Raw genomic sequence first — 11,707 nt, 5'->3', positions numbered from 1 at the left:
CAAACATTGGCTTGATCAAATGTATGCTAATGGAATGGCGGGCGGGGAGCTATACTTGAAGTATTTACAGGAAAAATGGAAAATATAACAGAAACGCTGAAGTATGCCTTTTGCAGAGAACCTTTCTTAATGTTTGGAATTTACTTTAGTAAGCATTGCTATGTTTTATTTGAAAGTCACTTGAGTTGTATGATTTGCAGCATATTTGTTAGTTTTGATTTCATGAATTAACAGAATTACAGGTTAGTAGAAACATTATGTGTGATAGATATTGATTTATATAACTGATAACGTTGCAGATATACCTATCTATCTGGGGAGTTCCTGGCCAAGTCTACCTTCCATGTTCTCAATGCATGACTAATAGCTCAGAAAATGGACCGGCCTACTTCACGGAGCTGGAGTCTGCGAGTAAGTGGTAAGTTGTATTGTTTTCTGTGAATATGGTCAGGGAGAGAGGGAGAGAGCGATGGGGGGGGGGGGGGGGGGGGGGGGGGGGAGAGAGCGGTGGGGGAGAGGATGGGGGAGGAGAGGTGGGGACGAGGGAGAGAGCGATGGAGAGAGAGGAGCGATGGGGGACGAGGGAGAGAGAGCGATGGGGACGAGGGAGAGCGATGGGGAGCGATGGGGCGAGGGAGAGAGCGATGGGGGACGAGGGAGAGAGAGCGATGGGGACGAGGAGATGGAGGGAGAGAGCGATGGGGAGAGGGAGAGGAAGCGATGGGGGCCGAGGGAGAGAGCGATGGGGGACGAGGGGAGGAGAGAGAGCGATGGGGGGCGAGAGAGAGAGAGCGATGGGGGCGAGGGAGAGAGCGATGGGGGCGAGGGAGAGAGCGATGGGGACGAGGGAGAGAGCGATGGGGACGAGGGAGAGAGCGATGGGGACGAGTGAGAGAGCGATGGGGACGAGGGAGAGAGCGATGGGGACGAGGGGAGAGCGATGGGGACGAGGGAGAGAGCGATGGGGGCGAGGGAGAGAGCGATGGGACGAGGGAGAGAGAGCGATGGGGGCGAGGGAGAGGGCTATGGGGGACGAGCTAGAGAGCGATGGGGACGAGGGAGAGAGCGAGAGCGGAGGGGACGAGGGAGAGAGCGATGGGACGAGGGAGAGAGAGCGATGGGGACGAGGGAGAGAGAGCGATGGGGACGAGGGAGAGAGCGAGGGGGACGAGAGAGAGCGATGGGGACGAGGAGAGAGCGATGGAGAGAGGAGAGAGCGATGGGGGCGAGGTAGAGAGCGATGGGGATGAGGGAGAGAGCGATGGGGACGGAGGAGAGAGCGATGGGGGACGAGGGAGAGAGCGATGGGAGGACGAGGGAGAGAGCGATGGGGGACGAGGGAAGAGAGCGATGGGGACGAGGAGAGAGAGCGATGGGGACGAGGGAGAGAGAGATGGGGACGAGGGAGAGAGCGATGGGGGACGAGGAGGGGAAAAGAGCGATGGGGGACGAGGGAGAGAGAGCGATGGGGACGAGGGAGAGAGCGAGGGGAGAGGGACGATGGGGAGAGAGCGAGCGATGGGACGAGGGAGAGAGCGATGGGGGACGAGGGAGAGAGCGATGGGGGACGAACGAGAGAGCGATGGGGACGAGGGGAGAGAGCGAGGGTAACGAGGAGAGAGAGGGATGGGGGCGAGGGAGAGAGCGATGGGGCGACGAGGGAGAGAGCGATGGGGGAGAGAGCGAGGGAGAGAGGGGAGAGAAGCGATGGGGACGAGGGAGAGAGCGATGGGGGACGAGGGAGAGAGCGATGGGAGGCGAGAGAGAGAGCGATGGGGACGAGGGGAGGAGCGAGGGGGACGAGGAGAGAGCGAGATGGGGGACGAGGGAGAGAGCGATGGGGACGAGGGAGAGAGCGATGGGGGACGAGGGAGAGAGCGATGGGGGACGAGGGAGAGAGCGATGGGGACGAGGGAGAGAGCGATGGGGGGAGGGAGAGAGCGAGGGAGACGAGGGGAGAGAGCGAGAGAGGCGATGGGGGGGGAGAGAGCGATGGGGAGAGAGAGGCGATGGGGGACGAGGGAGAGAGCGATGGGGGACGAGGGAGAGAGCGATGGGGGACGAGGAGGAGAGAGCGATGGGGGACGAGGGGAGAGAGCGATGGGGACGAGGGAGAGATGGGAGAGGAGAGAGCGATGGGGACGAGGGAGAGAGCGATGGGGAGGCGATGGGGGACGAGAGAGACGATGGGGACGAGGGAGAGAGCGATGGGGACGAGAGAGAGCGATGGGGGCGACGAGAGGAGAGAGCGATGGAGGCGAGGTAGAGAGCGATGGGGGGAGGGAGAGAGCGATGGGGCGAGGGAGAGAGCGATGGAGGACGAGGAGAGAGCGATGGGGACGAGGGGAGAGCGATGGGGGGCGGGAGAGAGCGAGGGGGAACGAGGGAGAGAGCGATGGGGAGAGGGAGAGAGACGATGGGGAGCGATGGGAGAGAGAGCGATGGGGGCGAGGAGAGAGAGCGATGGGGACGGGGGAGAGAGCGATGGGGACGAGGGAGAGAGCGATGGGGGACGAGGGAGAGAGCGATGGGGGACGAGGGGCAGAGAGCGATGGGGGAGAGGGAGAGAGCGATGGGGACGAAGGAGAGAGCGATGGGGGACGAGGGAGAGAGAGCGATGGGGACGAGGGAGAGAGCGATGGGGGGACGAGGGAGAGAGCGATGGGGGACGAGGGAGAGAGCGATGGGGACGAGGGAGAGAGCGAGGGGGACGAGGGAGAGAGCGATGGGGACGAGGGAGAGAGCGATGGGGGGAGAGAGGAGAGAGCGATGGGGACGAGGGAGAGGAGCGATGGGGACGAGGGAGAGAGCGATGGGAGAGAGAGAGCGATGGGGAGAGGAGAGAGCGATGGGGACGAGGGAGGAGAGCGATGGGGACGAGGGAGAGAGCGATGGGGGACGAGGGAGAGAGCGATGGGGGACGAGGGAGAGCGATGAGGGACGATGGGGAGAGAGAGCGAGGGGACGAGGGAGAGAGAGCGATGGGGGACGAGGGAGGAGAGAGCGAGATGAGGGGGACGAGGGAGAGAGCGATGGGGAACGAGGGAGAGAGCGATGGGGACGAGGGAGAGAGCGATGGGGACGAGGAGGAGAGCGATGGGGGACGAGGGAGAGAGCGATGGGGGGGAGGGAGAGAGCGATGGGGGCGGGGAGGAGAGAGATGGGGGGGACGAGGGAGAGAGCGATGGGGACGAGGGAGAGAGCGATGGGGAGAGGGAGAGAGCGATGGGGACGAGGGAGAGAGCGATGGGACGAGGGAGAGAGCGATGGGGACGAGGGGATGGGACGAGGGAGAGAGAGCGATGGAGGACGAGGGAGAGAGCGATGGGGGACGAGAGAGAGAGCGATGGGGGACGAGGGAGAGAGCGATGGGGGCGAGGGGAGAGAGAGAGCGATGGGGAGGAGGAGAGAGAGCGATGGGGGACGAGGGAGAGAGCGATGGGGGACGAGGAGAGAGCGATGGGGGCGAGGGGAGAGAGAGCGATGGGGGACGAGGGAGAGAGCGATGGGGGCGAGGGAGAGAGCGATGGGGGAGAAGGAGAGAGCGATGGGGGACGAGGGAGAGAGCGATGGGGGACGAGGAGAGAGAGCGATGGGGACGAGGGAGAGAGCGCGATGGGGACGAGGGAGAGAGCGATGGGAGAGACGAGGGAGAGAGCGATGGGGACGAGGGAGAGAGCGATGATGGGACGAGGGAGAGAGCGATGGGGGACGAGGGAGAGAGCGATGGGGACGAGGGAGAGAGCGATGGGGGGCGAGGGAGAGAGCGATGGGGGAGAGGAGAGAGAGAGCGATGGGGACGAGGGAGAGAGCGATGGGGGACGAGGGAGAGAGCGATGGGGACGAGGGAGAGAGCGATGGGGGAGGAGGAGAGAGAGCGATGGGGGACGAGGGAGAGAGCGATGGGGACGAGGAGAGAGCGATGGGAGAGGGAGAGAGCGATGGGGGACGAGGGAGAGAGCGATGGGGCGGGGAGAGCGACGACGAGGGAGAGAGCGATGATGGGGGACGAGGGAGAGAGCGATGGGGGACGATGGGAGAGAGCGATGGGGACGAGGGAGAGAGCGATGGGGACGAGGGAGAGAGGATGGGACGAGGAGAGGCGATGGGGCGAGGGAGAGAGCGATGGGGGGAGAGAGCGAGGGGACGAGAGAGAGCGATGGGGGCGAGGGAGAGAGCGTGGGGGAGAGAGAGAGCGATGGGGACGAGGGAGAGAGCGATGGGACGAGGGAGAGAGCGATGGGGGACGAGGGAGAGAGAGGGGACGAGGGAGAGAGCGATGGGGAAGAAGCGATGGGACGAGGGAGAGAGAGCGATGGGGACGAGGGAGAGAGCGATGGGGGACGAGGGAGAGAGCGATGGGGGACGAGGGAGAGAGCGATGGGGCGAGGGAGAGAGCGATGAGGGTAGAGAGAGAGAGCGATGGTGGGCGGGGGAGAGAGCGATGGGGGCGGGAGAGAGAGCGATGCGGACGATAAGGACGGGGACACATACATATTTAGTATCAATGTCATAATAACCTAACTAATATCATACTGATTTTTAAAACATTTTACTCTCTTATACATGTTATTAACCTTTGACCTGAGGCCTTTGATATCAATTAATAAGTTAATAGGCTTACATATATTATTCACTTTATCCTACCGCAAAAACGATATATCTTAATTTTACTTTGAAGTGTCGTTATCTTGTTTTATTTTTCCCTTTTTGCAGGAAAGATTGATTTCTGTCTTTTTGAAAAGGAGTTTTAAGCTTAACGTTAATCTTTCGTAGCAGCATTTTAGTCATCTACGCTTCATTTTCAAAGTCATTTATTTTTGATGGTTCAGAAAATCAACTGCGGTCATTGTAATACAGAAAGAATTCAAAACTATTAAATAATGATTTCTTCAAATTCTTTATAGCTTTTAAAGACTGCATTTGAATAATTCAAAGTTACATTTATCCGCATTCTCGTCACACTTTTGGCTTCTTGGATTACTGACGAGTCCTAGAAGGTGAAACAACTGTAAGAGAAGGTATAACATTTCTGTAATACATAAACTACTGTCGTATGATTTAATCACAATTCTCAAGGAACCAGTTCAGAATGGATGTTAGCGCTTGATAGGTAAAGATCTTATCGAATTTTGACACGAATCTTAATTTTAGGATTATATCATTCATATGGCAACTGTTATCCAAGTATGTTTGTATTTCAATGGTATTAATACCATTTGCTTCAGACTTTGTCGCTGTGACTATCACCAGGTCGGTCAGACCATTAATGATGTGGTACATTTATGTTAGGTACGCTTTACCGCGATGTCAAACATTATTTTCGTTTGTGTTACTACGTATACTAACTAATAATTAATTTTCTCTTTGTTACTGGCTTTCTGATTGGCCTATTCATTTTTTTCATTCCACAATGAAAAAAAAAATCCGAGAATGGCGCGGAAATCCCGACGTTATCGTGACGTCACAATAGAAACATTGACGTTGCGTATTGATTTGGAAAAAAATAATCCCTTGGAAACAATTAATGGAATCGTACTTGTAAACGTATTTTATTTTATAAAGTAGCATGGAAAATTAATTATAAGCATTGAAGTCACTATTCTTTAATTTCATCAGGGTATGAAATAAATTTTGTTTGCAAACTTTTGTGAGAATCACAGTTTGCAAACAAAATTTCTTTCATATCCCGATGAAATTAAAAAATAGTGACTTCGTAGCGGATTCTCACAAAAGTTTGCAAACAAAATTTATTTCATACCCCGATGAAATTAAAAAATAGTGACTTCAATGCTTAAATAAAAATTGTCATGATTTTACTGGCAATCATCAACGTTCATGTAGACTTACGTTTGATAAAGGAAAATATTGAAGGTGTGATAAATATTTAAAGTTGTTAATATTGTATGTGTGTATGTGTTAATGCGATTTTATTGATCATGTACCAATACATTGGTTTGCTCCGTTAAAAATAAATATAATATTAATTCAGTAAAATTAAGAATTGTTTTTTTTTGGGTACGACCTAGCAAATGACACAGAAAATTTACAACAATGGAGGACATTCTTGAATCTCAATGTACGTGTACTGTTAACAGCATGTTCCATTTTGTAGTTTCAGCGCTTCCTTATCACCCGTTTGCTATTTCCTTGTTGATATTTCCTGCTTAACGTTTCTCACTTTCCAGCACTAAACGTTTCTTTATTATCAACATTAGTTAAATGATCACTAAAATTTCAATGTATGTGTCTTTAGATTTTAACAACTATGGTTCACACTTCTATTACGAAAAGTCTAACTTTTTCTTTATTGTTTAGCGTTTTACTATTTAGTGCTTGTTTCGCATATATTTGTTAATAAATCTAATAATTTTGTCAATGAAGTACGGGTGTAGTAATAAATATTATTCTATACTTTTCTGTAGTTTGTTTATCGTTTGTTTGAATTACTTGAAGTATTAACGAGTTCTTAATTATAAACACACAATTTTTTATTTTTTATTTACTAGCAGTACTAGCATGCTGTACAGCTTGGTTTGTGTGTGTGTTTTTTTTATTTATTTTATTTTTTATTTTTTTTTTTTTTATACATTTTATGTAATTTCCGTCATAAACCTATATTCTAAGTCAATAAATATTAAATGTACGTATTGAAAATATTTAATCACATAATGCCCGGATAGGTTATCGTTCTTAAATAATATCAATGTATAATGAGATGATTTAGTGAGACATCGGTCAGTACAAAGTAAGGTATCATTTAAAGTATAATTTTGAATATTACTGTCTAAAATGCTGTTCGATGTTTTATTCAATCTGTTAAAATGACTTTCGGGGACACACTCAATTATCAAATAATTGGTTAATCCGTTTATTAGTTATAATTAATCCAGTTTCTCCAAAAGACTTAATTTTTTTCCGCTAAGTGTTTCCCCCACCACCGACTCTTACCATAGTGCCGTACGATATACACGAAGACTATTTGGCGAGGTAGCGCCCTCGCATGGGAATAACGTAACAGTCTACGTTGAGTTTGATGACGCATCACTATTGATTCCATGTCGAGTATGGGAATGTATTTTCTTATTTTTCTAATTTCTGAAGCCTTAAAATTAATTCCTGGCGCATGGAAAACACTAATAATTATACTAAAAATTAAAAGGATTATTAGATATATTTACCAGCACTTCCGTCAGAAACTAGTAATCTTATTTGTGGTTTACTGATGTTTTAATTGCATTTTTTTTGTCTTGTGGTCGAAGCACAAATGCCCCTCCCCCTTCTTTCTAAGCAGTTACCGCAAAAAGTTAACGCAATAGTCGTTCATTGTTTACTTCCTTCTGCATGGAAATAAGCATTTATTTCAATTTCCTAGAAAAAAAATCAGTTGACCTAAATTTGTAAGTATGTCATATGCACCGTGTAATGCCGGTGTAATTTCAACCGTGCTGGATTTCAGAAACATTCACGTACATACAAACAGCTATACGTACTGTAATGATTTATTCACAATGTGAAGGTGGTTATAGGAGAAAAAGTGAATTTCAGGCTGGTTTAAACAATTAAGTTCGGCGTTTGTTTAACTCAGCATTTTACTTGTTACCCAACAGCAAGTGGATCAAATTAATACGATTGGTCATAGCATTGCCGTCTTACTCCTTGTAACCTCAATGTCAATTTAGCAAATATTTCCGCTCCATTGCTAAAAAAATAATGAAAATTAAACTTAACCAATATCATCTCTGTAATATCTTCTAAGATATGCGAGAGTAAAGTGTGATGATTTCCATGACAGTTTTTTAATATCGGTGTCAAGCTGACAGAGAGAAATTAAGTCGGCCTGATTGGGATGAGTCATCCGGCCACGATAGATGTATCGGCTCACACCACAACTTTACGTCATACGCGAAACAATCAATGGGGCCAAATAACTACCTCGTTTGTAGCCGCCAAATCCAGCCCCGAGAGCTCTGCGTTCCGTTGTGTGGATATCTAAATATATATATTTATTTATTCTGCACGTGATTTCCACCTCGGTTTTGTGCTTTCATAACAGTCTTTAAATGACAACGAGGTTCGCCATTTTGCTTTAATAAATACCTAAAACCATAAGATTTCTAACGCGACCAAATTTCCACTGTGACTACAAAAAAGTACAAATATTTTACTAATTTTTAGTCATACCTACGGAACATTTAGCTTGATTGTTTAACTATACTCAAAGCAGGTAATTTTAGGGTATAAACTGTATTTTGTTCAAAATTCATAATTTTGTTACCACAATGAATCATTCTTTCAAAATTTACACATTTGCAATATTCCTAGAATCACGCACAAATAACATGGCTGACTGATAATGTTGAATTGCAGGAAGGACAATTATCATTTAAAAGAAAATATGGCACATAAAAAAAACTTCATTTAAAAAATAATGTCGTTTAATGATATATCAGATATAATTTGATACAATACTGGAAAATTGCCCTATGGATAGATAGATGACAACTAGATTTGGGGAAATTATTTCGATATTAATACACATAAATATACAATAAAAAAACACTAATTATTATTTGTCTGGTTGCATTTTGTTTTTATTGATTTTCATAGATCATTATGGTCTAATGACTCTCGATTACCGGAGGTACAGTAATTAAGGATTTTTAATAACGTATTTCTGGTACAGGATTTCGTCTACACCGACACATAACACATCGATCGATGATAACTGTTGGTATTAAAGTGTTAGATAATAATGACACCACAGTTAATAAAAATATATTTATAATGTAAAATATTTTGATGTTTCACAATGCTGTTTAGTTGAATTGGTAAACAAAATAATTAAATTATTGGCACCAAATGTAAAATAATTTTGATGTTTCTAAATGGTGTTCAGTTGAATTGGTAAACAAATAATTAAATTATTGGCACCAAATGTAAAGTAATTTTGATATTTCATAATGCTGTGCAGTTGAATTGTTCAGCAAAATAACTAAATTATTGGCACCAATTATATTTGCCGGTGAAATATACTAAACTGTGATGATATATATTAAAAAGCTATTTTTATTTTCATCAATTAAATTCATTGAGGTGAACATAAAATTACAACCCCGCTGGTCCCGGGCTGATTCAGTGTCTTTCCATACACCCCAAAACATATGGATTTGGAATAAGTTATTGCGGTGACACACACAAAAGGATTTACGAACTAAACCGTGAGTTAGACTCCTGTTATCTACTGAATAGCTGTAAGTATCGTTGATAAGGTTTAGTAGGACATGATATAGGCATTTGTTATTATTAAATAAGCGTTATGATTAATCATTTATATCAAGATGGGACAAATTCCATCCTCTTTGTGTAGTATTTTAACTCTGTGTTTATATCGAATATCTAAGAATGAACAAGTAACCTTTCAACAAAAAATAAAATTGTCAACAAGCTGTTTGAACGCGCATGTCAATGTATATAAAACATTTTTGTATGTTCTTCACAAAGAGTAATTGCGATAATAATATAAGTAAAAAACGTTCCTCGAAAAAACCCCAACAAAAACCGGAATATTTCCCCTAGAAATTTCATAGTTTACGAAATTTATTTATTGGTGATATTCACGTGCACTTTTTTTTTGAAGAACAAATCTGTTATATAGAGGAAAACAGTAGATTTGTGTTAACATAGTAAGAAAAAAACCAAGTCGCAGCCCGTAAGTTTCCAAACAGATATCTACATTTTCATTTGCACAATATTTACAAGTTATACTGTATTTTAATATGCCTAAAGTCAGTAAAATCCAAGACGCAAAAAATGATAAATAAATATCGTGCTTTTAACCCAAATTACATCCCTCTAGGAAATGTTTTAATGAAACCAGTTTGAAATAAAAAGCTATGACACAACCTGTCCTGTTTCGATACACAAACTGTAGGTTGTAGTGATACTTCTAAGCAATCTTATCTCGAGTCACTGGTATCAATTTCTATTGCTTTTAGTTCTTTCAAGTCTACACACATTCGAATAATCCTTAATTATTTATATTAAATCGTATCATTTGTTTTTTTTGTATTTGTTCATTTTACTATACATTCCTTTGTTAATGTTTGTATTTATTTGTAGATATGCATGTACACTATTTTTTCAAATTCACGGAGATAAAAATAAATATACGATCTTTTGTTGATATAAATACTTGTGTCTATGGTCTATATATGTACAGGCCAAGGCATATTTCTAAGGGGGTTCTTCGTGGCATTTTAAACGGAATGATAATACGCTGAAGTCTTTTTTCGAAACTCAATATTGAAAATGAAAACTAAAGTGTAGGTCTAGATTTCATCGACATTTTTCTTAAAGATGCAACACTGCTGATGAATGGTATTTTTTCGCTATCAAAAACAGGAGCAGACGGATTGGTATTTTTCTTCAGTTGCAAAAGCTACTTACTTTACACCATTACCAACATTGAAAAGTTTATTTTTTTAGCTTCTTATTTTACTTCAAGACAGAAATATTAAAAGTAATTAATTGCGTCCCGAAGAAAAATTCCATGACACTTTGCCCTATATGGAGTGAAGTGCTGGTTGTGCATTCACTAAAAGCAAATTAAATTATTTTATACCATTTTTGTGCTAATTAGACATATATTTACATGAATATACGCAAGTTACTGTTCAAATGATTAAAGTCGTTCATGCTCTATCGGCGGTGGAGCATTTTTAATATTTGAAGATTTTGTCCTTTTATCTCATTACTCTTAATTTTTTGTAAATAAAGATAATCATTTTGTCACACGTAATAATTTTGGATTTTTTTGTCCATTTCACTTGTTTTAAACGTCTCCCATTATTAATTAATTTAGGCTCAATCACCACTGAAGCGTCCAAGAATATATCAAACATTTTTATGAAGTAGACTTGCGCTATAAATCCTTAAAATCTCGTGCGTCTGTGTTTTTTAAAGTTCATACCTTTGGGACTAAATGTTTTGTCTTATCAAAGCGTTTTAGGGATTGTTTGTAAAATAATAATAATAATAAAAAAATTGACTGTATTATGACACCTAAGAAACAATCGGAAATGACAGGTCAGTAACAATATACGCCGACACGTGTCCTCAATGGAAAATAACATCAACAAGATATTATTTGGCCGATAGACTAAATACAAGAGACCTAGGTATTGTTCACATGAAAAACACGCCAGCACATTGTCGTTACTATCTCGGGAAATATATCGTATTGAGCACAAATATCACTTTTTCATTATAAAAATTAATAAGGTTGCTGAGTAGTCATTTATCCCAATCAGGAAGCTGCTTTACATACTCATTTAAGGTATTTTGTTTGTTTTTTTTTTCTAAATTTTTGCTTGTTTTTTTTTAAATTTTTTTAATTATTTTATTATATTAAACAAATCGGCGTAGGGCAATAATGTTAACTTATTGTAATTCAATATATCATCGTAGTTACGATTGGCTAAAATTTGTCTATTTTGGTATATGAATGGTATATGAATTTATTAGATTTTTATTCTTATTTTTGCTTGATTTAGTCACTACCAGGGCAAAACAAATGACATTATAAGTGCCAGCTATGATTTAAATGTTCAGTCATCTCTCATTGATTTTGAAGTAAATAATAAATACAGTAATACAATTCAGTATACTTACTAATTTTACTTAAATAAAAAAGCGAATTGTAATA

The 11,707-nt window shown here is 43.3% G+C and overlaps 2 protein-coding genes across 2 annotated transcripts; one reads left to right on the top strand and one right to left on the bottom strand.

Moving 5' to 3' along the window:
* Positions 1-368: 368 nt before the first annotated feature.
* On the bottom strand, positions 369-2,789 carry LOC138316437 (uncharacterized; the record flags this gene model as incomplete). The annotated part of the gene is made up of 4 exons (XM_069258131.1): positions 369-1,023; positions 1,126-1,425; positions 1,574-2,197; positions 2,416-2,789. Coding segments are annotated over 4 exons (1,953 nt in total), but the record flags the coding sequence as incomplete, so codon positions are not given.
* Positions 2,790-2,870: 81 nt separating this feature from the next.
* On the top strand, positions 2,871-4,478 carry LOC138316436 (uncharacterized). Its single transcript, XM_069258130.1, has one exon. It carries the CDS (start codon positions 2,871-2,873, stop codon positions 4,476-4,478), a length of 1,608 nt encoding a protein of 535 aa, XP_069114231.1.
* The last annotated feature ends 7,229 nt before the right edge of the window (positions 4,479-11,707 follow it).

The sequence above is a fragment of the Argopecten irradians genome, chromosome 2, assembly GCF_041381155.1.
Source record: "Argopecten irradians isolate NY chromosome 2, Ai_NY, whole genome shotgun sequence".
NCBI classification, from domain to species: domain Eukaryota; kingdom Metazoa; phylum Mollusca; class Bivalvia; order Pectinida; family Pectinidae; genus Argopecten; species Argopecten irradians.
Note: the sequence above shows the minus strand (reverse complement) of the source record. Positions and strands in the feature narration are given on the sequence as shown.

Coding starts and splice junctions, on each gene's coding strand:
- LOC138316436 (XM_069258130.1), top strand. CDS start 2,871: ATGGGGACGAGGGAGAGAGCGATGGGGGACGAGGGAGAGAGCGATGGG.